This window comes from Apodemus sylvaticus, chromosome 23 (genome assembly GCF_947179515.1).
Source record: "Apodemus sylvaticus chromosome 23, mApoSyl1.1, whole genome shotgun sequence".
NCBI lineage: Eukaryota > Metazoa > Chordata > Mammalia > Rodentia > Muridae > Apodemus > Apodemus sylvaticus.
The window spans coordinates 13,558,195-13,585,465 of record NC_067494.1 but is presented as its reverse complement, the minus strand read 5'-3'; the positions used below and the strand labels follow the sequence as shown (position 1 = coordinate 13,585,465).

General features: G+C 43.0%; 1 protein-coding gene across 1 annotated transcript in view; it reads left to right on the top strand.

Annotated features, from left to right (window-relative positions):
• Map3k5 (mitogen-activated protein kinase kinase kinase 5) overlaps positions 1 to 27,271 on the top strand; it is a 208,393-nt gene that overhangs the window by 70,347 nt on the left and 110,775 nt on the right. The window contains exons 3-7 of the mRNA XM_052170035.1: positions 4,907 to 4,930; positions 9,135 to 9,328; positions 10,507 to 10,675; positions 12,024 to 12,130; positions 14,844 to 15,014. Coding sequence (XP_052025995.1) covers positions 4,907 to 4,930; positions 9,135 to 9,328; positions 10,507 to 10,675; positions 12,024 to 12,130; positions 14,844 to 15,014 — 665 coding nt within the window. The remainder of the gene's footprint in view (positions 1 to 4,906; positions 4,931 to 9,134; positions 9,329 to 10,506; positions 10,676 to 12,023; positions 12,131 to 14,843; positions 15,015 to 27,271) is intronic.

Here is a 27,271-nt window from a genome sequence, read left to right as displayed (position 1 = left end):
ATTAAACAAACTCTCGTAACATCTACTCGCACCCCACCTGCCCACCCACTCCCTGCAGCCTCTCATTGCCATCTGCCAAAGGGAAAGGAAAAGCTGGAAGCGTGAGCCCCGCCCCTTTAACTGGAAGGGGCCATTATGTCGCTGGGTTGACACCAGTCGCTGTCATCATTTGGAGAGACTCCAGTTAGAGGATGTGACTTTGAATACCTTAAAGGGCAGGTAAAGCAGAGCAAACCATCTTGTTCATTACATGACGGATCTTGCGGTAGAATCTTGTCGTCATGGCAGTTTAACCCACCATCTTCTTGGGTCCCTCATCTTCCGAGATTACCAGCAGTTTCCTATGTCAAGTGTGACTCTCTGCACAGAAAAATCATCATACCTCCAACTTTTAAACAATGTATATTTAAATATATATAAATGTTCACCAGAATAATTTGTTTTAACTAAGTGTTGTTGGTGGCAAAAGGAAGAAAGCTAGTGATAGCCACAGAACACAACGTGGAGTTTGTGTGGAGAGCCTGTCGGTGCCGTGGGGATCAGGCATCACTCACGAGACCCATCAGAAAGACTGCACCTACCCACAGCAGGGTTTTCCCACCAAGAGATATGTTTTAAACACAAAAAACATGATAGGGAAAAAAGAGGAGGAGGGAAAGGAGGACTGTCGGGGGGAGGAAGAGAAGGAGGGGGTAACACTGAATGCGTTTTATGATTGCTTTTAGCTTTGGTGTAATAGAACTTGAGTTTTGAACCAGTTTTTTTTTTTTTAATTTAATTTAATTTTCTTTTCTTTTTTTCTTTTCTTTTTTTTAAGGATTTATTTATTTATTATATGTAAGTACACTGTAGCTGTCTTCAGACACACCAGAAGAAGGCATCAGATCTCATTACAGATGGTTGTGAGCCACCGTGTGGTTACTGGGATTTGAACTCAGGACCTTCAGAAGAGCAGTCAGTGTTCTTAACCGCTGAGCCATCCCACCAGCCTGAACCAGATTTTTTTTTTAAGTGAAAGAGAAACATTTCTCATATTGCTTTAGTCCTAACCATGAGCAGCACAGATGCACCGCGTCCCCAGACCTGATATAAGTTGCTTGCTGTGGTGTGATCAATACCCCACACTGCACATAGCTTTGAGGTAACCTCACCCATTTATGTCACTTAGTCTTAATGTGTGATGTAGTGAGGCACACGAGTTAGGTACTCACTTTCTGGATCACATAGAAAGATTTCCTTAGTGTTAAGAAACTAGCCCGTGGTTCTACACTTTAGGGCGCACGGCTGTTGGGTGTCAGGTCTATGACTCATCTATAGTTCATGATTTATGACAGTGCTTGCGTGGTGTGAAGTGATTGCAGAACATAAGAGCCATTCTGCAGGAAGACACCACATTGGCTCCAGCCCCCAGAGACTGTAGTGATTGCACAGAGCCTTGGCTCGTCTGGCTCGTCCGTACTCCCTATCACTCCTCCCCCCTGCTCCTTCTGTTTCTGTGTCCGCTGTACCAAAGCTGGGACAAGAGAAGTGACTCCCATTTTGGGGAAATGGGGATGTACCATGGTTCACTCGACCTGTTTCTAGGTGCTGGACAGTCAAGGTGTTCCCTGCCTCTGCCTTTGTACCAATGCTGCTTGTGCCCTGGGCACCCTACTTGCTCTTGGGCTGTTGGAGGTGAGGTGGGTTGGCATCCACGGTTCAAACGCTCCAGGAGCAGGTGAGACCATTGCAGCAAGCTCATATAAACGCTGCCACAAGCTCCTTTATTAATCCTGGGGCGGGCGGGGGGGGGGCACCCTTTATACCCTCCACCCACGTCCCATTGGTCCCAAGCAAGCATCTCTTCCAAGCAGCAGTTTCCGATTGGCTCGCATTGTCTGTGTCACCCATCCTGAGCCTCTCAGGCAGTCTTCAATCAGTTCCTCATGCAGGAGTTGCCTTCGCGGCTGCACGGCCCTGACATTTATCCAGAGGTGGCAACCACCATTCCTCCTACAGACCAATGTGTTCCAAAATCCCTCAGCCGGAAGACTCTTGAAGGGACTAGGAGTATAGCTCAGTCGGCAGAGTGAGGGAGATTGCCCAACATGTAAGAAGCACCACACAAACTGGGTGTGGTAGCACGCTCCAGGAGTAGAGACAGGAGGATCGGAAGTTCAAGGCCATTCTGGGCTATGTAGTGAATTTGAGACCAGTTTGGGTTGCATTGAGATTCTGTCCCAAAAGACAGAGAAACAAACTACACTTGACCATTAAGAGGTTGCAGAACACGGTTCTTTGTTGCTCAAAGATTTTCTCCACCAAGTCCCGAAATAACATTCTCTTCCTAGTTCTGGGTCACAATGAACTTTATGCTTTAGATCAGTGATTGTATTGAAGCTTTTTTTCAAATACCCCTTTGATTCTCTCTAAGTGAACAGTCTTCTTTGGTTCCCAGAGGTAGCGTTCATTGCTATTTTTTGTGAGCCTTGACTTTCCATCTGTCTCCAGGCAGAATACCCACCCACCCCTAGGCGTAGCCTTTGTAGTTTTCTCTCTTCTGCACAGCTCAGCCTTTGACCCACCCTCGTAGCTGACCTCCAGTTCTGTAAGAATATTGTCTCAGAGAAACTGTAGCTCACACCATCTGTGTCTTTCTTCTGCCTTTTAGCATGTATGGAAGTCCCTTCACAGTGGTTCATGCTCTTACTGCTGTGGTAAACTATTCAACAAGAGGCAAACTGTGGGAGAAAGGGCTTATGTAAGCTTGTGATTTGAGGGGACGATCTATCAATGCTGAAGTTAGTTCATGGTGGTAGGAGTGTGGGGGCTGGGAATTCTCACAGCAGCAAGGGCAGAGGTGGATAGAAAAATAGGTAAACAGGTAGGTAGGTAGGTAGGTAGGTAGGTAGATAGATAGATAGATAGATAGATAGATAGTGATGATGAAGAGATAGTAGACGGAGAGACAGACAGACAGGTGGATAGATACTAGAGATATATAGAGTGTAATGTAGCCTCTGAGACTCACTTTCCAGTGACTTATTTTTTCCATCTAGTCCCTGTCTCTTAAAGATTCCATGGCCTCTTAAAACAAGTACCACCCCTAAGGAACAAGTTTTTAAACACATGAGCTAGTAGGGGCCATTTCACAGTCAAACCGTAACAGGACATGTATGTGTCTGCGTGTTCACACAGACGTATGTTCCTTTAAAAATGTGAAAATGTTTGTTTGAAACCAAGTCTTAACTCATGCCCAGGATGTCCAGGAACTTGCTGTGTATCCCAGGCTAGCCTAAATGTATGGCCAATCTCCCGAATTAGCCTCCTGAGTGCTGGGATTAGAGGTGCGAGCCTGGCTGGCTAGTGCGTTGTGACCCTCCATGTCCCTTTAGCGTCCGGAAGCCACTGGGCGCTGTGTCATTCCTTCTCTCACCTTGCTGGCTCTGGCTGCTCCCCTTAGCCAGATGGATTCTCCAGAAAGAAGCCACAGATGCCTTACAGATCCTGTTTCCATGACAACATACACACCCTCTTCCCTCATCCGCAGTCTCATTTTCCATTTTCTAGGTCGTGATTCCCTCACCACCAGGGAAGCTTGTGTACCACAGCTTTTCCACATCCTCTCCCCAGCGCCTCTCGTTACTCTAATGTCTGGCAATAATAAGAGGAGTAGTAAAGACCTTTTCATCAGAACTTTGGTGTGAAGAGCTGCGTATCTCAGTCATTTTCATGAGCTCATTTCTTACGATCTAGGAAGCAGGGATATTGTCCATGTGGTATATTTATCCCATTACGTGTCTCATAGAAAAACATCTAAATTACACTCGCTTTTATTGTCAGATGCCCTTATTATCTGTGTGTGAGGTTGCCATCAGCCAAAATACCCCTTATTACCTGCAGCTCCCCGACATGCTGTGCCTGCTTATTATCCCAGACTGTGAGAGACTGTGCTCAGGAAGTGTGCCTGCCTTCTCCAGAGTAGGCTCTAGGCCCTCTGTCTAGAGATTTGTACAGGCTTGTGTGGTGTGTGCTTGTGTGGTTGTGCGAGCTTGTGTTGTTGTGTGTGCTTGTGTGGTTGGGCATGCTTGTGTGGTTATGCATCCTTGTGTTGTGTGTGCATGCTTGTGTGGCTGTGCATGCTTGTGTGGTTGCACATGCTTATGTGGTTGTGCATGCTTTGTGTGGCTGTGCGTGCTTGTGTGGTTGTGCATGCTTTGTGTGGCTCTGCGTGCCTGTGTGGTTGTGCATGCTTGTGTTGTTGTGTGTGCTTGTGTGGCTGTGTATGCTTGTGTGGTTGTGCATGCTTGTGTGGTTGTGCATGCTTGTGTTCTTGTGTATGCTTGTGTGGCCATATGTGTTTGTGTTGCTATGCATGCTTATGTGGCTTGCATGCTTGTGTGGTTGTGTGTGCTTGTGTGGTTGTGTGTGCTGTGTAGTTGTGTGTTTTGTGTGGCTGTATGTGCTTGTGTGGTTTTGTGTGCTTCTGTGGTTGTGCATGCTTGTGTAGTTGTGCATACTTATGTTGTATGTGCTTGTGTTTTTGTGTGTGCTTGTATGGCTGTGTGTGCTTATGTGGTTGTGCATGTTTGTGTGGTTTTGTATGCTTATTGGTTGTGCATGCTTGTGTGGTTGTGTGTGCTTGTGTGGTTGTGTGTGCTTGTGTGGTTGTGCATGCTTGTGTTTTTACTATCAAACTCCACACAACACTTTTGTGCTATTACCTATTTTTCATATGTAGAAACTTAAATGTATAATTTCTGACTGCAAGCATTAATGCTTTTACAATGTTCCTCTGACATTTCTGATGGCTAATACAAATGTTAATACAAATTTACCTGCATACAATGTTTAGTAAAGACCACAGGTTTTTGTTATAACATTTGCTAAGACTGTTTTTTTCTCTCTCTCTCTTTTTTTTTTTTAGGAAATCATTTGCCAGAAGAATACAGTGAGTATTTGGCTTAACTTTCCAACTTTTTTTCACTTTCTTTTCCATTAATTAATCTGTTATTTTAAAATCTGCACAGATTGTCAATTTTATTTCTTTTACTCCTTTCTAGGGCTTCTCATATGTCTGTTTGACCACAATTATGGTCTCTAACTCATCATAGTGAAATATTATAACAATGAAAGCTAACATTAATACCTACTTTTTGAGTACATAATTATGTTTCAGAAAAAAGTTTCACAGTACATTCAATGTTACAGAAAAAAGTTTCACAGTATATTCAATGATAATTGGCAATATCAAGGCATATAACAAAGTAATATATATGCATATATATATATTATCCATACATATGTCAATATCTACGAATATAAATATATACATGTATATTTGTATATATAATATGTAATTTATAATCTGTGTTGATATATAATATATAAACGCAATATATGAATATATGAACATAATATAAATATACATGAATATAATATATAATATATCATAATTATGATATATGTGATACTATATAATATAATTATGATATATTATATATCATAATATATTATATTCATATATCATCTATGAATATAATAAATAAACATATTATAATATATATCATCTGTGTCTCGGTTTGTCTCTCATGTATCTTCTATTTTGAGGAATTCAGTCAAATTCTTAGGTTGTCTTTTTGTTTTTCGTTTTTAATGGCACTGCGGACTGAACCTGTGGGCATGTACCAGTTAGGCGAGTGTTCTACCACTTAGGCAAATCCCCAAGTCCTTTCCCTAAGCACCGAAATCCTTCCTTGAGATCTTGTTACAGAACACTAACCCCTCATACAGAAGTAAATTAATGTGAAAGCCAAGGATATTTAATATTTTAAATTTTAAAAGACTGCATGGAAAATGTCAAACTATTATCATAGAAATGGGAATGGCCCTATGGGTCAGGGGTATCTTTTGTCTTGAGAAGTAAGACAGTGTCTAAGAACCCTAAAACAGGTATACACCTCAGAGTGAGAATAACATATGACGTAAGACCGCACATGGTTCCTCAGGAGATGGCGAGATTAGCGTGATAGTTGATGGGCTTAAGGTTTCCCCACAAGGAAGACGCATTGCAGTGTAGCTAACGTGGCCATTATAAACTCCAATCTCTCACATTTCATCAGGAAATGAACACTTCCATTCCATGCCTCAGTGCCATGTAACACATTTTATTCAGTTGGTATTAATTGGCTGTGACCTGTATGCTAGGACCTTGGTGCCTACCAAGGAGACTTCACTCTGGAAGAATAAAAATAATGCTTGAGAATCAAAACAATGCTATTTATGACTGTTGTGCGAAATGAAATAGCAGGAATGCTAGAGTGAAGCTGTGTATCAGGACAAGTAAAGAATCGAACAGATACATTTTTAGGAAATTAGGGCACAGGACCTGCTGTAGAGATGGTGACTGTCATTATACCAAAGTCCACCGAAGGAGGTTGCATTCCCTAAGCCTGAAGGGCCGGAAGGGGAAGGGGAGCTTCGCGCTTTGTGACATTGGTCCAGGTTCTCCTGTGACCTGGGGACTGGATGCCCTTTAAAGATCTGACTCCTGCACACCTCCTTCAGCGGGTTGGAATGCTGTGACCATCTCCTTCCAGGTGTTCGACTCCTCCTCCACATATTCTCTTGTCCTTCACACAGTTCTTAAGGATTGAAAAGGAAGATCAGCATTATTGATATTTAAAACAGCAAAGCTATGATTCATTAGATTAGGACTAGAGTTTGGTGGCTTGTCTGTGCTCTGGATATGATCGAGTATTGGTTTTAGATTTTGAGCATTAGAATGTTTTACACATACATAGGCAGAGTGAGGAAATAGGGAGAGAAGGACAGAGAGACGGAGAGAATATGTATCCAGCTTGAGCAGAGGCTTCGGTCAATGGATTAAGTTAGGTGGCTGTGCTGCTCTGAGATCCTGGTAGCATCCTAGAAGAACACGTTCTTTTTCAATCTTCCTGAATGGCCTCCCCGTCACTTTGTGAAGGGTAACTTGGTTTGATTTAAAGCCCAAATCTCCCCCTGTGGAAGTCCTTCTCATACTCTGTCAGTGTCATTTCTTGTTCACTGCTGTCATTCAGGTGTTTCAAAACATAACATGTGCATATATGATTAAATCTGGCCATAAAAATCTCACGCTCGCAGTGAGCTGACATTAGTGCGTGTAGATTCCTGTGAAGGCGATAGCAGAAGCTCAGATACAAGATAGCAAGAACAATTTAAGCACAACTTCCAGCCTCCGGGGAATCAGAAGTTCAGTCAGGCCCTATAGGGCCAGGAGCTTGATCTAAGACTGAAGCCACCTCACCTGTAAAGTGGCACCAGGAGCCTCTTTTGTGTGTGTTGTAGTCATGGAAGCACTGAGGTTGTGGTGACAGTGAGGCCTTGCTTACCTTCTTCCGTGCAAGTGCTGAGTTCATGTTTGCTCTCACCAGTTGGGGCAGACCTGTAAGAGAGCATGTACTCTGCTCCGTGCACGCCTGAGGCTGGGATCCTAGTGCTGTCCAGGAGGCGCACGCCCCGTCTAGCTCGGACCTTTGCATATGCTTTTGTACATGGGTTTCCCCTTAGAGGTCCCTGACTTTCCATTCAGTTATAGCAAATCATACCCTGATCTGGGTTTACATTCGCATACACCCCAAATCCCTCCCAGTCTTTTGAAGGACATCTACACTCCTGCCAAGTGAGCATTCCATTTCAGCCCACTCTTCAAGTGTCAGTCTCTCCCAGGCCTTCTAGTTCAGCTGGAGATGGGGATTCCGGGTGGGGTTCATTGCCTGCAGTTCCTCAGAGAACAGCACGCTCACAGTGAGGCTGATGTCTTGCTTTCTGTTAAGGTAGCCATTCTTTTCAAGAATTTCCCCTCAGCTCCTACTTCCTGGGCATGGGACTGTTTCCCCCGACCCAGGTGATTCTCCTTTCAGGGGCTGAGCTCATAACTACTTACTGTTTTGTGTTGCCACAACCCCGAGCTGGTTATACCACATAGCTTTCTGCCTCATTTCCTTAAATCTTGGCTCTTCCCCTTACCGGCTACCCTGCAGCCTACCCAGAATGCCAAAGTGCAAGCCACTGTGGTTTTGCATTCCCTGCCCTGGATCATCTGTTCACTCCACACTGCTCAGAATATGTAGTTGAAAATCTTTAGCTTGTCTTCTGGGCCCTTCCTTGGGCCCTAAACTGCAGTCAGATTTGCTTACCCCTGGGTCTGCAGTCCAGTTCCCTTTGTCATCTTCCCAACTGTGTTTTTGTTGGCACGAGTATCTCCTCGTTTGGCATGATCTGAAAACTGCTAGGTCAGCCAACCCTGGTCTCAGTGACTGATGGGGGAGGGTACAGGCTGCAGCTAGCAAAAGGCAGGATGCGCCAGGATCAGGAGCCTGTGGACGGTGGCTGCGGAGGCCTCACCCTCTTCACAGGCTCTCCTGTGTGGCTTCTCGCAGCTCATGTATGGAGATGTTAAAGACTGTCTGGGAAGCTGGGTAGAGAGAGGGTGGGTGGCAGGTGGTCAATGTGGAGGTGAGAGTGGACCAGGGAAGCCAGCGTGGAACAGGAAAACCATTGCAGAGACTCAGGCCGGTGTAAGGCGTGTGCACCTCCATGCTAGCAGAGAGGAGGGAAGCAGGCAAATCTGAGATTGCAGAGCCAGAAGAGCTAGGGCTGCGGCAGTCTGAGGTTTTAGTGAGTGGGGGATGATGTAATGTGGACCAGGAAGGAAGCAGCTGTGTGTTCTGGGCTTGCTCCTGCCTTCCTAGGGAAGCCCTTTAACTCCCAGTGAAATTCAGTATTTTGCTCTCCTTTTGTTGGGCCTGACTGAATTTCTGATTCCCCAGAGGCTGGAAGTTGTGCTTAAATTATTCTTGTCTTAGCACGTATCCTAGTAGCAACATGTGACAGCGCATACCTATTTAACGGCTGATAAAAGATACTTTATCGTGTGCGAGTCCTAATTATTAAGTAGGCAATTAAGGAAATTGGAAAATTTGGTTCTCTTGGGTCATCAGTAAGAAATGGATCTCTCCTGTTTCCCTTTGCACTGAGAATTATTGTTGAAAATAATAGCTTCAGTCACTGAAACACACCTCGGCCGCGGTGTTTTTTCAGTGTGGTATCCCCCAGGCAAGCTCCTTACCCGCTGGTGCCTCCTGTCTCCACAGGTGTGCACTGGGAACTACACCTTCATCCCCTACATGGTGACACCGCACAACAAGGTCTACTGCTGTGACAGTAGCTTCATGAAGGGCCTGACGGAGCTCATGCAGCCCAACTTCGAGCTCCTGCTGGGACCCATCTGCTTACCCCTCGTGGACCGTTTTGTTCAGCTTTTGAAGGTGGCGCAGGCGAGTTCCAGGTAACACCTGGTGTCCACAGAGGCTGATGAGCCTGCAGTGCTGTTCTGCTGTGTGTGTTTGTGTGTCTTGTCACAGGTTCCTACTTAAGAGCCAGGGAACAATGCACAGTAGCTTCTGAGTGGGGGAGAAAATGGGTCATTTTAGTTCATAAGTTAAATCTCCTTCACTTGGTTTCTAAAAGCAGTTCCCAATCTATGAATTGTTTTATAGTAATGACAGTGAAATGTATGGATGTATATACTTACAAGTATTTATATTTCTTTTACTTATTTTTAAATAAATTCATTTATATAATCTTATTTATAAATATATATGCTTATAAAGAAATAAATATGTGTATATATATGTGCACACACATACACACACACACACACACACACATCTATACAATCAGTTATGGCTACATCCAGAATAAATGTCCAAGGACTTTAAGGGCCAAAACTTTGCAAAATTTGCTCAGAACATAGTTTAGTTAAGAATAATCCGTGGACCAGTGAAATAGCTCGGTTTCAAGCACTTGTTGCTGATCCTGACAGCTTTAGTTCAGGCCCCAAAATTCACATGGTGGAAGGAGAGGAGAGATTCCTGTAGTTGGCCTCCGACCACCATACCTGAGGCTGGGCACACAGAAGCACACATACGTGCTCTACGTCAGAAATGTAAAATAATCGTCTTGATTCAAATAGCTCTGGCTGGCCAGGAATTTTCTATGCTGTCTCAAACTCTTTATGGTGGTAGGTTTCCAATACTCAGAAATTTACCTGCCTCTGCCTCCTGAGCGCTGGGATTATGAGCATATGCCCAGCAAATGTGATTTTTTTTTTTAAAGAAATAATCGGTTGTTTATGTTACTGGATAATGGTACTGAGCTAGAGAGGTAAGGTTGTGGTGTGGTCAGATCATGGGCCTATCTGAATTATTTGGGATAATTTGCACTCAAACTAGTAAGATGAAAAACAAAGTTTGGATAATTTCTGAAATATGGCAGAAATCTAAAAGAAATACATGGACTCCCAAATTTGTTAATAATGCCAGATATACGAGGTGTTCCTTCGGCATCTCTTAATGGGCTGGAAACTACTCGTGGACAGATGTCATACGTTTCCTCATAAATGTGCTGTATTTCAGTAAATCGTTTTCTAGAGTTCACTCTTTGAAATTTGTGGCTTTTCGCCAGCCAGTACTTCCGGGAATCCATACTCAACGATATCAGGAAAGCCCGGAATCTCTACACTGGTAAAGAATTGGCAGCTGAGTTGGCGAGGATCCGGCAGCGGGTCGACAATATTGAAGTCTTGACAGCGGACATTGTCATCAACCTGTTGCTTTCCTACAGAGATATCCAGGTGAGAGGATACACGGTGTCTCTCAGGTATCGCGCTGGAGGAGGGAGGGACGTGGTTGTTGAATTTCAGCTAAGTAAGAAGTAATCCACCACGTGGCTGTGTAGAACCGACCTTTTCACTCTGCAACTTCATGGTGAAGGGAAGAGGCTCACAGACTGTAGCTGTCAGGGATTATGACATATACATATTTACTCTTCCTCAAAAACTGCTCACATGCTCTGCCCTTGGAGGGCTGATCTCAGGCAGCCTGTCAGTCAGCCAATGAGAGCTTCGTTTTGGCAGACAGCAGAGATTCTTAGATGTTTCTGGATCTATCTTCCTGAAATTATGCTACTGAAACTGAGTGTCAAGGGCAAGAAATATCTACCAAGAGGTCTTAGGCTTTCTAAGAGGCAGCAGTAAGCTCTCTTTGAGGGGTGTGGTGTTAGAGCCGTATCATAAAATCCAGGTAACTCCTGGCTTCTCTTTCCTGTATCCAGCCTCTTGGCCCTGTGTAAAACTTCATCCATGACAGAGACTCAGTACATAAAGAGCCCTGGAAGTTAGCAGCCTGTGGCCAGAGGAAACTCACTTAATGTGACATGAAATAATCTTACTACTTACAATGGAAGTTCCCGTCAGTTGCTCCATGACCTTCAGACTTTTAATGTCCTTGATGGAATTCTTTTGGTGCCCCTGGTGGAAGCTTGCAGATCAGGAGCTCCGTGAAGGGAGCCAGTCATGTGCCCGTGGTTCATTTGTTTTGTTTCTTGAGGTTTCGTCAAATACCGTAACTTCATTTTTCATGCCTTAATCCGTGTAATCCGTGTAATAGGAATTTAGGAGAAACACAGCTGTTGCTTCTAGGGTTTTCAAAGGTCTCAACAGAGTACTTTTTTTTCTAACATACTTTTATTGGTTATTTGGGAATTTCACATAATACACCACGATCACTCACTTCCGACCTCCCCCCAAAAAATAAGAAGAAAAAGAAAAATATATATACTAAGTCTATTTTGTATGGCCCATATAACTATTGGAATGTGGCTAACTCCCAATGGCCAGCCCCTTAAAGAAAACTGAGTCCTTCCCTACCCCGACCCCACCAGAAGCCGTCAGCTGTGAAGCATCCATCCCCATCACAACTCTTAACCGGTCTCTTCGATGGCTTCCCATCTAGACTGTTTGCTCTGTGTGTGTGTGTATTGTGTGTGTGTTTGTGTGTAGGTGGGGGTTGCTACAGACGGCTTCTATGTCCCTCAACAATTCTAACTTTGTGGCTAATCCCTTTCTCGGCATTAGATGCCTGGCTGTCTTCTTGGGGATTTCTCGTCAGGGTTTAACTCTGTGCTCCGTGTTTTATTGAAAGGACTATGACTCCATAGTGAAGCTGGTAGAGACTTTAGAAAAGCTTCCAACCTTCGACTTGGCCTCGCACCACCATGTGAAGTTTCATTACGCGTTTGCACTGAACAGGTAAGATGCTCCCTCCTGGGATGCTCTGACGTGCTGATTCAACTCTTACCAATGTCCCTTATAGCTTCCCAGGGGCTCCCAACTAGAATATTGTTGTGCTGTATCTACCTCAGCCATTGAAGTACTGTAAGCAAGCCTTCTGATTTCTCTCTGGGAATTTTTTTGCAGGTAGGGACAGGGTTTTCACTGTATATTTCAGGCTGGCCTGAGCTTTGATCCTCCTACTTCTGTCTTTTGATGGCTGTTAGTATTACCAGTCTTTCTGTGTGTGTGTGTGTGTGTGTGTGTGTGTGTGTCCCCTGTCTCTCTGTTAGTAAAAGCCTCTCATGGTATTTGTAGATATAATTTTTTTACAATTCTTTTTTTCTGTGACAGCTTGTGTTTGCTATTTATATTTTATAACATTCAATATTTTATCAATATGATACTACTCTTAAGCAAACATAGTTGTCCTCAGGCATTTGTTAAAAATTTGTTCCAAACTCTTCAAAGGTACTCAGATCCAAGGATGTTCAAGTCCTTATATAATGATACAGGACTTCATATAACAAACACACAGTCTCTATATATTTCAAGCAATCTCTAGATAACTATGATATCTAACATAATATAATGCTATGTAGATGGTTGTTATTTTTTACTGTTCAGGGGAAAAAAGTCTGTGCATGTTCAGTATAGATATTTCTCCAAATATTTTCATTGCATATTTGATTGAACCCGGTCTGAGAATTCACAGGTACATAAGTCAACCGAAGTATCATCTGGCCTTCCCATACTGATTCATTGAAGAATAAGGATAGCTTTGAGGAAGCAAATGTTTTTCTCATCCAGTGACAGTTTTCCCGAGGACTGCTGTGAACACGATTACATATGAGCAGAACTCTGCCGGTGACATTTTCAATTACGTGACTGTCTGAGTCACTTCTGACAGAGCTTGTCTTAGTCCCCACTCTGTCTTCTGCCTGCATCATAGCACACTTCAGTGCGGCTCCCCAGCTGCAGCTGTCACAGAGGGTCCTCCGTGCTCTGACCATGGGTAGAACCAGCGTCCTGAGCAGTCCGAAATGCTTAGCTGAATTGCTCTTTTCTTCACAGTAAGATGGATGAGTATATATGTCCCTGCAGAAGAAACTTTTTTTAAAAAAGGAAAAGACATCTGATTCATATAGAACTCACTGTGTATCACAACTTCCCTCCCCTTACAGCTGAGGCCCCTGCAGATTGGAAAGGCTGAGTGATTGTCCCTCAAGGCTCCCAGTGCTGTCTCAGAAGGCCAGCATGACGTTCAGCTAGAACTGATGAGCTTCCTTCTCTACCCAACAGAACTGTAGAACTTGCCAACCTCACCAACAGACATAGACTGTGTAGACCGAAAGACATTTTGCCTTTCATTTTTAAACATCCTATGCATTCAATAGATGCAGAGAAGACCTCCAGAGCTTACCTGCTCTTTGTCAAACACATCCCTCTTTATTTTTTTTTAAAAGTAAAATGTATTTTGAAACAAACTAAAAAAAAATCCTAGGAATCTCTTAGAATTTTACTTCAGGTGCCTTGTTTCTCTTTCCAAAAGTAACATATAATGGAATGAAAGCCATGATTGTATAAAGCAATATTCTAAATTCAAGATGTTTAGGTAAAGATAGAACTTGTGAACAAAACAAAATTTTAAATAGTAGTTGAGAGTATGACAGTATACATAACCTAAAAATAACTTTATTTGAAATACATAACTTAGTCATTTAAATTATCCTGTACCTTCAATTTTAGTATATTAATTGAGTTATATAGCTGCCATTCCCACAAATTATAGGGTATATTTTGACCCTACAAGGAAACCTTCTACCCATTAGCAGTCATCCTTCCCCACAGCACAGATCCTGCCGCTCCTGGCAAACACAGTGCTTCTGTCTGTATTGATTGTTCTATTTTAAGTATTTCTCAAAAGTGTTGTCAGTCTTTTGTGACTTTATTTCTTCACTTAGCATAATAGTTACATCCTTGGAGAAATGTAAAGTATATGATTCTGAGAATCATCCATCCCTATTACTTAATAATAAACTACATGGAGTTGAAGGCCAGTCCTGATAACTCAGTGAGTTCCTATCTCGAAATTCAAAGTGAAAAAAGAAGTAGTGACGGAGCTCATAGCTCATAGGACGCAGCTCAGTGGTAGGGTGCTTTGCTGACGTGCCCACAGTCTCATCTTCCACGCCAGTACCACAAGAACTACATGAGACCACATCCACAGATGCTCAACCACACAGGGAAACCGGTCAACTCTTGGATGGACTTGAATTTTCGAATTATCTATGAATTAATTTTTTTGGTCTTTTGCAACAAAAGCCATTGAAAACTAACGTCAAGAGTTTTTCCTTTTTTATAATAGTCGATCCTGCTCCATTCTGTGTTACAGGGTGCACACTCAATAGAATTCTACCATCTTGGACCTATTCATAGGCAGCAGGGAGATAAGGACTCAGGTAGCTACAAGTTCATCATCTTGGCCATGTACACCTCACAAGAGATCCTTGACAGACCCAGTAGACATACAACCAGGATAAGAAAGCTTAGGACAGGGTCCATAGAGGAATCTCAGAATTGAATTATTTTTATTGTACCAAGCTTTACTAATGCAAATCAATAAATGAAATAGGCAGTTGTTCTGTAATTGCTTTTATGATCTATATGAAAACAATGCTCTCTACTTTAGGAGAAATCTCCCTGGAGACAGAGCAAAAGCTCTTGACATCATGATCCCCATGGTACAAAGTGAAGGACAAGTTGCTTCAGATATGTATTGTCTCGTGGGCCGGATCTACAAAGATATGTTTTTGGATTCAAATTTCACCGACACTGAAAGCAGGGACCATGGAGCGTCTTGGTAAGCCTGGAGGATGGGAAGTATCTTCTTCCCCACACCCCCGAGATGCACAGAACCATGCATTTGAGAGAAGGGAAGCATTGGGACTGTGTCTGTCCATTGTATATTGTGAGCTCAATTTTGATTTCTTAACTTTGGTACATAATTTGATGAGATTCATTTAACCTGAAAGGGTAAGTTTGTGTACATTAGATGGAAAAGTTAAAAGTTAAGAATGTAATTTGATTTGAAACTTATACCATGAAAAGCAGAGTAAAATTCTGTGAGAAAAATATAGAAAAACATAGAGAGGTCTGAAGAGGTCAACACACATACACACACACACACACACACACACACACACACACACATTTGCAGATAAACCAGCTTAATATTTTAATTGTCCCAGAAGGGTTTTTCATGTGATTTGATTTCTAAAGTTTGTTTGAAAGATTGAAGGGCCAAGAATAGGGAAAGCTGTTTTGGAGAGTAGATGGGGGAATCTGCTCTACCCGAGGAAGCTCACGAGGTTGCAGTGTGGCTTGGGAAATGAAACACTGTGGCAGTACAGTTTATCCTCACCAGACTAGCTGTGTGGCAGGGTATGTGAAGTGATTGGCAAATGATTAGCCAGAGGAAGGTTTGGAGCCTCATAGTAGTGGTATCAGGAAATGGGTTTATTTACCTCAGAAAGGTAAATAAAGTTGAAACTCTATTTTGTTTTACTTCTTACTTAAATCTGCTATTTTTTTTCTGGTAGTAAATATCAAACCCAGACACTTTATTATGCTAGGCAAGCCTAAGTTTCAACCCTACCCCTTCCCCAGCCCTGCCCCAGCCCCAGCCCCAGATCTCTTTCATAAGCTCCGTGCAAAAGTTTAATTCTGAGTTGAAAAGATTCAAATATGAAAATAAAAACATATTAAAGAAAATACTTTTAGCATAAAAGTTTTTTATGCTAAAAATGGGAATTATGTTTGTGGCTTTGGGTTAGGAATTAATTTCTTAAACAAGGCCTAAAAATACTAAACAAAAAAGAAAGAAAATCCTAAACAACAACAAACAAACAAGCAAAAAAAAGACAGAAGATTTTGAAGAATGGACTATGTTAAAATGTGCTGCTGCTCCTTAAGGTTCTGGCTTTTGTGGGGTGCAGAGTGGCTTCAGTTGTACTGATCTTCCTGCTGCTGATGATTAGAACTATTGGGAAAAGTTAGAAAGTAGTGTGGACTCATAGAGGATCAGACCCTGGGGAGGTTTGGTTCCTTGGATAAGGGAAGAACATGGAGTTCGTCCCCCAGAACTCTCTGTGGACTCAAATAGAAAAATCACAATCTTCATGGCCTATGGAGGCAATGTTAGGTGTCCAGAGCTCCTAGAACAACCCTTGAGCAATGACCATGCTGCAGACGGAGGAGACGCAGGACCTGCATGTGAACTCCTTCTAGGCTGAACCCTGGGTGAAGGAGTCTCTAGGAAAAATGGCAGCCACAAGGCTGTGGAGCAGCACAGAAGTTTCAGCAGCTGCCCACTGCAGAGGAGACAGTTTTCAGTTTGAAGTCATTGACTTTGAGAACCCCAAACTTTATAGAGAAACTCTAAAAGACCAAGCCTTAGGATAAAGTTAAGACCATCATAGAACCCTGCTAAAAAACTAAAACCAAGCCTCCATATGCTAAGAGAGATTGCTAAATCTCTCTTTGCCTCTTATAACCTATAGTGATTTGAATGAGGATGGCCTTCTTAGGCTCCTGTATTTGAATGCTTAGTTGCCTGAGAGAGGAACTGTTCTGAAGAGGATTAGGAGGTGTGGTCTTGTTGGAGGAATTGTGCCACTGAGGGTATGCTTTGACATTTCCAAAGCCCACGCCAGGACTAGTGTCTGTCTATTGCTCTGTCTCTCTGCGGCCCTGCCTTCCATCTGGGGATCAGAATATAAAGCCCTAAGCTACTGCTCCAGTGCTGTACCTATCTGGTTCTTGCCTTGATGATTGTGGACTAAATCTCCAAAATTGTAAGCAAGTGCCCAATTTAAATTGCTTTCTTTTGTATTTGCATTTGTGATAGTGTCTATTCACAGCAATAGGACATTAGCTAAGACAGAAGATGGTACTAGGGACTGAGATATTCCGATGATAAGCCTGACCATGCTGTTTGTGGCAGTAATATGAAAGACTTAGGGACTTTGGACTATAAAAGTGGTTGAGTCCTTAAGTGGGGCTTACTGGGACATCCTTTTAGGAACATGAAAGACAGTTGTGCTAAGGATCATTTGGACTACGCTGGTCCAGCTCAAGAGCCTTCAGAATGACTATTAGCAGCTGTCCTGGAGACCATTCTTGTGATATTTTGGCCAAGAATGTGGCTGCTTTTCACCCTTGTCCAAAAAAAAAAAAAATGCCCTAGGCTAAATTCAAGAGTTTTGTTTGTTTGTTTGTTTTTTTAATTTAATGAGGTTGGCAGAGGAGATTTCTAGTCAGCCTAGTCCTGCCTGTGCCACGTGGCTATCACTCTTGTGCATATCTACATTTAGAAGCAACAAGTGAAACAAAGAGAAATACAAAAGGTTCAGTTTGGGGAGAAAAGAAGCACCGGACTATGCAGTGCCAGGACCGAGGCTCCTGTTTGATCCAGAGATTAAAGAAAAGTCTAATGCTATATAATAATAATAATAAAGGGAGTGGTAACCCCAGGGCAAGACCACACCCAACCAGCCCTTCCCTCTGTAAAAGGAAAAGCTCTGGAGGATCTCCTAGGCAGAAACACTTGAAGGCTTATGCCAGTGTGATTCAAGAAGGGGGCAGGTTCCAGCCCTAGCAAACAGAAGAACTTGGCAGCTTTGGCCGTGCTACTCTGGCTTTAGGGTTAATAAGGATCCAGGAGTAAAATGCCCATTGAGGAAAGACACTGAGGCAGAACCCAGCCGAGTCCCGCGTGGATGCCTGGAGAAGCCGCCTTTATGTAAGCTAGGAAGGGAAAGCCCGGATTGTGTTGGAGATCCCAAGATGTTGGAGATGGCGGAGCCCTGGGATGCCTGCCAAGGAGAGCTGCCGACAGAGTGTGAACCATCCCAAAAGAGAGAGATGTGTTGCACTTAACAAAGCCGGAAGGAGATTGGGAGAGTCTAATAACAGAATTTGGATGAGTTTTCCGGGCTGCATCTCATTCCTGCTTTGGTCCAGTGTTTCTTCACTGTGCTCCTCTTCTCCTTTGTAACCGTGATGTATATTCTGTGCTGTTCTATGTTGGAAGTGTGTGATCTGCGTCTTCATTTTGATTCCACAATGGGTTACAGTTAAGCGACTGCCTTGAGCCTTTGGACATTTGAACAGCCTTGAGACTGTGAAAGACTCTGGAGAGTTGTGACATTGAGAGAAAGGGACTTTGAATTAGGATGCAGGTCGGAGCCTCTAGGGTGAGGTAATGGAATGTGGCGGCTTGAATGAGAATGGCCTTCTTAGACTCAGATATTTAAAAAGCTTAGTCACCGGGGAGTGGAACTATTTGAGAATGATTACTAGGAATGGGAGATGTGGCCTTGTTGGAGGAAGCCTATCACCAGGCGGGGCCCAGAGGCTCCTCCCCCACCCCACCCCACCCCTACCTGCTGGTTAAGGATCAGTATGCAAAGGTCTCAGCCCCTACTCCACCACAATACCTGTCTACATCCCACCATGATGACCATGTGCTAGCCTGAAAGGAAGGCCCCAGTTAAATGCTTTCTTGTATAAGGGTTGCCTTGGTCATGATGTCTCTTTACAACCATCGAACAGTGGCCAAACTCTTAAGAAAAGAGAGACTCCAGACTCTGCAGCATATTCTCTATGTTCGTTACTCCATGAAAGGTTGCTGAACGTGTGAAAAAGTACAGTCCATGATCAAGAAAAAAGCCAGGCATAGAAACACATCCGCAGGGTTGGCCATGGCGATCTATGTATGTATGCTTGCAGTCCCAACACTTGGGAGGTAGAGACCGCAGTGGAGGTCTCAGCTACACCGTGAGTTTGGGACCTGCCTAGGCTCCATGAGACCCTATCTCAGGTGAAGGACTGGAGAGAGGGAAGAAAGGGGAGGGAAGGAAGGAGGAAGGAAGCTCAGAAGCTAGAAAGGAAGGAAGGAAAGAAGGAAGGAAGGAAGGAAGGAAGGAAGGAAGGAAGGAAGGAAGGAAGGAAGGAAGGAAGGAAGGAAGGGGTCAAGACAGGCTCTAGAATTGTCAAAGGACAGGACATAAAAAGAGTAATAAAATGTTAAAAATACACCTGAAAAGATGGATATGATAAATAGTACTGTGAGGAATTATGGGATGGAAAGATTTGAAAAAGAAACAAAGATTTTAGAGCTAAAAAAGAAAAGCATATTAGCCCCATAGGTTGGGGCTAATCGAACAGATATAATATGTTATAATATATGCATATAATATGATATAATATAGATATGATATATATTATATCATATATAATAGAACAGATATAATATGATATACTATAGGCAAAGGTCAGTAACCTTGAGAAGAGGTCATTCAAAATCAGAGGGAAGAAAAACATTGAGAAAGAAATTAATCGTCTGAGTAATCTGTGGGGAACGTTGCTGCATCTGACACAACTTTTAATCTGAAGTTCAAGAAGGAAAAAGATTTGAAGCATTCGTGGCTGCTGGCTACCCCCGCTTGATGAAACGCATCCTTACCCCACAAGTTTAGAGAGCAGAGAAAGCCACCCTCAGAGTAAACAAAAAAAAGCTTGCATTAGCACATCGTCTTGAGCCTGCTAAAACTCAGCAATGCCAGAAAATGTCCAAAGAGTAGTCTAAGAGAAGCTACATCCTGTAAGGGCGGGCTGGAGAGATGGCTCAGTGGTTAAGAGCACTGACTGCTCTTCCTGAGTTCAAATCCCAGCAACCACATGGTGGTTCAACAACTATCTGTAATGAGGTCTGACACCCTCTTCTGGTGTGTCTGAAGACAGCTACAGTGTACTTATGTATGTGTGTGTGTGTGTGTGTATTAAATCTTAAAATCCTATGAGGGAGAGTGCACAGTTCTCATCAAGGGAAGCCAGAAGACAGGGGCCAACATAGTGAAGTACTGAAAGGAAAGAAAGATCAGCAAAGGCTACGAGCTCAGTAATTTCAAACTCGAAGGCAAACCTATGGCAAATAAAGATCTAGGCAAATACAGATCATGTCTTTTGTTGCTAGAAGGATGTTACAGGGAATTCTTTAGGATAAAGGGAAATCTGGGAATATAGGAAGGAATATAATAGAGCCCTGGAAAGGGTAAATATATGAGTAAATATAAACGGTACCAACAAATGTAGCCAGCATAGGATTTTATTCAATATATATGGCCTGGCATAAAAATATTTAAGAAGAAAAATTGAAATGAGCCTAAGATTACTATAAAAGAGGAAGCACAAATGCCCAAAAAGTATTTTGTCTATATAAAATAAAGTCCTTTTATAGCCAAAATGCTAACATACAAATTTATTCTATTCAGATTATCCAAATTTTATTATCTGACAATATTAATTTTTGATAAGGATGTTAAAGAGATGGGAGTCCCAATCCGTTGCTGGGTGGGTATTCACGTTTATAACTACCTGGAGATATTGGCATTACCCAGAGAAATTAGCAACTTGTTGACTCTAGATGCAGCAGAACTTAGAGAACAGTGTGATATAGAAAGTCCTTTTAGAAGTTGAACAGAGACTTCGGGGAGGGGTACAGCTCAGTGGTAAAGTGTTTACCATGCAAGCATGAGGCCCTGGGTTCTAGTACTAATATGTGTGTGTGTGTGTGTGTGTGTGTGTGTACGTTGAACAAAATAAACAAGTAGAAATTTCTTATTTATAGGAATTTTTTAAGTGTCTTGTGTGTCTAGTGTCAGTGTAGATGCATGGATGGATATCATAATCTCCAAATCCAGTATAATGGCACCAGTAGAGAGGAAAGAGTCGTGTGATTCACATGGAATTTAATTATATTTAATATGCTTCATTTCACAGCTGGATGTGGTTGTATCAGAGCTCTGTTTATATTGTTCTTTTTGCACGTCTTACTATCTCTAAAATATTGACTAATTAAATGTATAGTTTTCTGTGTACAACTATGTTGGTCTGCCTCTGTCTATTAAAGAAAGTTGACTCTTCAGGAGTTCCTGGTAGCTAATAACACAGTGTTAATATGTGAGGCTGAAATAATTGTATTTAAAATTTGCGTCATGCTAGTAGCTTAGAGGAGAACTGGAAAGGCAGCAGTGGCCAAGAGCCTGAATCTAAGGCTTAGGGGCAGTGACTCCCTGTACCTTCACAGGAAGCTTTGGTTTAAAATCTGAGTTTGTGCCTCGGATTATTCCTACAATGAAAGAGTTTTGTTGTGTCTCTTAAGCCAGTAAATTTCTTTGCCTCTCTCCTGTTACAAAAGAGTAATGTAATTACACAGCGTGTTTATTGTCGTGAGATTTACACATTAGACTATTCTTCATAGTAGAGGATTAGACTCTGTTGTTTTCAGAGCTTTGTGCCCACTGAAATGTGGTGCAGATTGTGTGCCAATCATGCCCCAAATACCTGATTTTCAAGGTCTGTGAATTCAAGTGGAAACTGTGTTCAGGGAAGGTCACGTGCATTGGGCAAGTGAGCAGAATAGAAGTGTTTCCTCTTTTGAGAACCGGAGTTTGGACAACGGCCAGACAGATCAAGGTTGTGAGGTCCATTTCAGGGAAGCAGAGATGTCTTTTAATGTCTTTTTCTGCTTTGGTTTCACTTCCCGGTTCCTTTTTCATGTTTCCTGTGCAGCTCAAGAACGACTGTCTTCAGAAAAGCTTTGTGGTCAAGGTCTTGAGGGCCTGGGTTTTACGATTCCATTCCTAGGTAGCTCTGAGTTTTCTAGTGATAGGGAAGGCTGTTAAAAGTCAGCTGACTTCATGGGAAACCTTAGAAAGGATCTCCTATCACTTCCTTACTTATTTAGTAATGGAGAAATGTCGCTTTACCAGAGTGCCTGCCTATAACTTTAGAGTTGTTATATCTGTTTATCCTGCTAGGCACTAGGCCTGACCCCATTTTAAATGCTTTGGGGTTTTTTGGTTTTTTGGTTTTGTTTTGGTTTTGGGCTTTTTGTTTTTTGGTTTTTTTTTTGTTTTTTTGGATTTGTTTTTTTTTTTTTTCTTCGAAAGAGGGTTTCTCTGTAGCCCTGGCTGTCCTGGAACTCACTCTGTAGACCAGGCTGGCCTCCCAGAGTGCTGGGATTACAGGCGTGCACCACCACGTAAAAATTATTTATTTTTATCAATTTATTAATTTATTTTAATTAATTAATATAAGTTAATTTTAATTAATTGGTTAGATTAATTTTAATTAATTAGTTGAGTTAGCTGTTGCATTTTCTTACTGTTTCAGTACATCCTAAGGGCATGCCCTTTTCGCACTAGCATTGCCCATTGCCTGGCATTCTGTTAGAATGGAGAATAAAGCTGCCCCACTGGGGTGCTGGGGTTAAAGGGCACCTCTGAGGTTCCCAAGCGCCTCTTCCCTTCTGCCCAGAATTCACACCTGCCCTGGGGCCTGCATCCCAGCCTGATGTCTCAACTGACCTTCTCTTTTGAGTCATAGCCATTAGAGTCTTCGTTTCTCAACTTCAGGTGCTAGGATAAAAAAACACAGTGTGTCACAGCATGCAGTTAGGCCCTCCAGCCTGAGTCCTAGCCTGGAGCTTTTTGTGTGATCTGCGCACTGTGGAAAGTTTAGAGACAGGAGCTTCGGTTCCACAGGAAGACCCCAGGCAGTTGTTGTTAGCATTATCTCCAGGCTCCACTCTACAGTTATCTACAGCCTGGTACCAGGTAAGAGCCTGGCTCCCATATAAAAAGGACTCTCTGCCCTCTCTCTTTTTCTTTCTCTCTCTTCCCCCTCCCTCTTTCCTGCTCTATTCTCTTTTAATCTTTCTCTCTCCCTGCGTCTCTTCCATTTTCTCTTTCTCTGACCTTCTCTGTTCCCCTCCTTTCTGCCTCTACCCCCTCCTCCAGATCCCAAATAAACTTCCTCTTCTACCAGGCCTGTCCCAAGGCTTGATTGTTCACCAGGGCCTTCACACCGCCCTTTTATAAAACAAACCAGTTGTGATGTCAGGGCTCACGGAGCCCTTCTTACAAGTCCCCTTTTAAATACTGTTAATAAGTCCAGGGCTCCTGCCCTAGGGTGGATAGTGAAAGTTCCTACCCCATTGTGCCCTCCACTGTGCAAGGGCTATCTATGCAGGGCATCCTCTGACTGCCCTGTAGACACTTGGGGTTTTATTGTTTTCCGTTAGCTTTCCACATTACGATACATCGGTCCAATAGTCTTTGGGTTTTGAATCTGATGAGGCACAGGGGATAAGGTTGGAAGGAAGAATGTGTGGATCCATTCCAGTGCCTCAAAAAGAAAAAAGAAAGAAAGAAAAGGGCAATTGTTAAACCTGCTGTCCGTGGTCCTTGGTTTAGTTATTTTGTTCAGTGAAGCTCTTGAGGTTGACTGGAATACTGTTACTACATTCATCTCTTGGAATCTGAGGGGAGTCAGTTATAAAATGCCCACGGATCAAAATCCACGGGAGTGCAAATGTTTAGATGAAATGGCTTGGTACTTGCATCAAAGCCATGCAAGCCTGTACCTAACTTGTCTACACTCCTTACAGTGCCTCATACATGTAAATTCTGTGTCCGGAACCATTACCCTGTATTGTTTAGGAGATAACGACAAGACAGCATCTGTACTAATTCAGTGTACACGTAGTATTTTCTTAAACTTTTTTCAACCTGTCATGTATTGAATGTTGTGATGGGGAACCCACGGATATGGAAGCCCAGGTATATGTTGATACTGAAATCTTTATAATCTAGGTTGAGATTGCAGAAGTATGTGTGTGTGTGTGTGTGTGTGTGTGTGTGTGTGCTCATACACATGAGCACCCTGATTCATAGGTATTCACGTCAAGTCAGGACAGCCTTGAGTGTCATTCTTCAGGTGCCATCACTTTCTGTTTCTCTCCATCTTGCCTCCCGCCCTCTCTCCTCTCCCCTCCCCAGCTCCCTTTCTTCCTGTCTTTCTTTTCCCTGCCTCTCTCCCTCCCTCTCTCCGTCCCTGCCTCCGATTGGCCTGGACCTCATCTAGGACTCTAGACTGGCTGGCCAGTGAGCTTCAGGGATCTGCCTGACTTCATGTCTGCAGTGCTGGGGGTTGCAATGTTTGCTGCTCAGGGCTTCTCTTACGTAGGTTCTAGAAGGCAAACTCCATGTTTGCTGACCACGTATTTCATGGACTAAGCCATCCAAATAACGTTCTTCCATCTTTTATGCGATTAGGCTGTGGTTCAGTGAAAACAATTCGCCTCTTTAAAAATCACAGAGGCTAAATAAGTCAGGGAAGGCAGGCCCGGTGCCATGCTGGCTAGAGGATCTTTGGCATGGTGTCAGAGAGGGTGGGATGAGGGAAGGAGAGTGAAACAGGATGGGCAGTCACCTTGGAGATCACCAAGGAGCTCTGGTAACCCTGAGGAACAAACTGGGGCGCTGGAATTTGTTGAGGGGATAGTCGTCACAGTCAGAATCCGTCTAAGGGTAAAAGGGTGCGATTACTGTGCCTCGAAGGCCACAGAAATACTGATTAGCAGGTTTGTCACCAAGACTTTTGAAAGACCTTATCTATAAAGAGAGAACTATAAAATCATTACACTTAATTCTCAGGCGACAGAACTGTCTTGTCTGTCTCTGCATAGCCAAGCTCTCTGGAACTTCATTAATTCAATCTCACTGGGTGATCTGCCAGAGCGCAGGTAAATTTTGGAGAACTTGTGTTGCCATAGTTTCATGTTTCTTATGTCTCTGTTGGGATGGATTCATCTGCTCTTAATTCTTTGCTTGAGGTAGGTTTTTTTTTTTTTAGCTATATTCTTTCCAGTGAAGTTGCCATGCTCAAGTGGAACTTGGATGCGGTAGATCGGCATGTGCGGTTCAGAGAATAATTTCTCAGCCCAGAAGCCCCTGTACTTGGAAGAAGCATTTTGCTGTTGCCCCAGTGCAATTGCTGTGCTAACCAATTAATAGCAGCAGCCTCTCTGATGTCAGTGATTGTTCGAGGGTCAAGAGAGTCAACTTTTTGTTGTCATTGTCTTTTGGCAAAGGGGGAAAGAGATGCGACCAGTTCAACACGGGTACATATGGAAGTCTCTGCTCAATGATCTTGGGAACAGAAACAGGTCGCATCTGTCTTGGATGCAGTTTGCGCATCTAGCGGTCTGAAATAAGCTTTATGCTTAATTGACGTTCTCTGATGCCATTGAGCCGTTTGGAGCCTGTCCTGAAGAAATGGCAGACACAAATCAAAGGTGTATTTACAGTGACATTCTCTGCACGGGACTTGTGGTAACAAGAAATAAGAGAACTAACTGGTCATTTTTTTTTTCTAAATAAAGGATAGCATCTTTGCAAGGTGGAATGTCTGTCATTCAGAGTTGTGGGCCTGGTTTCTTTGTGTTGTTTGTTTGACAGTCATGGACCTTGAAAGAAATTTACCATGGTAACCAGTTCTGAGAGTACAGTCAGTAGCATCGAGCATGTTCATGTGTCTATCTGTCTGTCTCCCATGCACAAGCCTCTCTCCCTCCTATAGCCCTGAAATTCTGTACCCATTAAATAATTTCTCCCTTACCTTAGCCCCTGGGGGTCACAGTTCTACTCCTTGTTTCTGTGACTCTACTGGAGATACCTCGTATTTGCTTTGTGGTTATTTTAACTGACTTACCACGGTATTTCCAGAGGGTATGGCTATGATAGCCTGTGTCAGCATCACTTTCCTTTAAAAGCTGACTACTGGTTCTTCGTGTGCATATACCGCATTTCCTTCATCCCTGCATCCGCCCACAAACAGGCTGGTTCTTCCGTCTTTAGCACCTTGTAAAAAGAACTGCTATGCATATCGGCGTACAGAGATCTCTTTGGAGGTCTCGATTTCAGTTTTTTTTCACATGTGCACTTAGGAGACATTTGTGGCTCTGGATAAAAAAAATGTTTCTGGTGATGTGTCATGATATACCAAATTTAAAGGCAGGCAGATCATAAGACAGCGTGGTTTTTCTCTTTTCAGGGAAAAAAAAGATTTTGTAGAAATGGATGGAATAAATAGTGTTTAGGACTTTTACAATTCTTGATCTGATTATTGTTATTGTTGTTGTTGTTGTTATGATGAGAAGGAGGAGGAGGAGGAGGATGTGCCAGTGTGTAAGAGGTTGGAATTAGAAAGGAGGCTGTCCCTGGTCCCCAGATCAAACAAGTGACCACACACTCATTTCCTACACATGCTGTTTTGCTTTGCTTCTCAACATTTCATGGATGATAATTTCAGGAGCCTGTAGAGGCCCTAAGAGGCATGACATTCTAATTTAATCACCCATGTCTCACTGGGAGAATCACAGCTGTTAGGACACAGACAAGGGAAGCGACCGCTCAATGGGACTCGAGTCCCGTTTCTCCTGGCTGGAAAGCAGACTCCCTTCAGCGAGGATGAGAGTGTGCACACCGTCTTTATGATGAAAACCCCACCTACTTTACCACCAAGGCCTCGTCCTTCGCTGTCAGTCAGAAGACGGTGCCAATTAGAAGAAGTTCTCGAGCAACATCTGTTGCTTTGGAGATTTGAGTGAGAAGTGATTCGTTTTAAGTGCAATTCCTATATAACTGCACTTAGATGCGAAATATCGTTTCTCAAATGTAATATTGAGTTGAATGTAAGACACTCTATTAGCTCCCTTTCAACAGATACTTTGTGCTGAAACAAATAAAGGAATATAAGCAATATCATGCTATTATTCAAATATTACTTAGGAATTTTCTTAGTATGTGAATGTTGAGTTCTTTTGCTAAGGATTTGCTTTTGGTTTGGCTTTGTTTGTTTGTTTGTTTTTTTCTATTGTGATGATACAATGTAACCCAGAGCACCTTAAAGGATCCAGGGGTCTGTTATGGAAGGAAGCCAAGTTAGGAAAGGAAGTCAAGGGGAAACCTGAGGCCGGAACTGAATGGAGCAGAAACCACCAGAGAAAGGCTGCTTGCTGGCGTGTGGCCCTGGCTGGGTCAGCTGGCTTTCCTGCACAGCCTAGGACTAGCTGCCTAAGATGGTGTCTCCCACCACGGGTTGGTTCCTCCTGCATCAATGAGCCACTACCCAAAAGCCTCGTGGCCACGCCCACACACCAGTCAGGACTCTGCTATTCAGTAGAGGTCCCCTCTTCCTAGGTAATTAAGT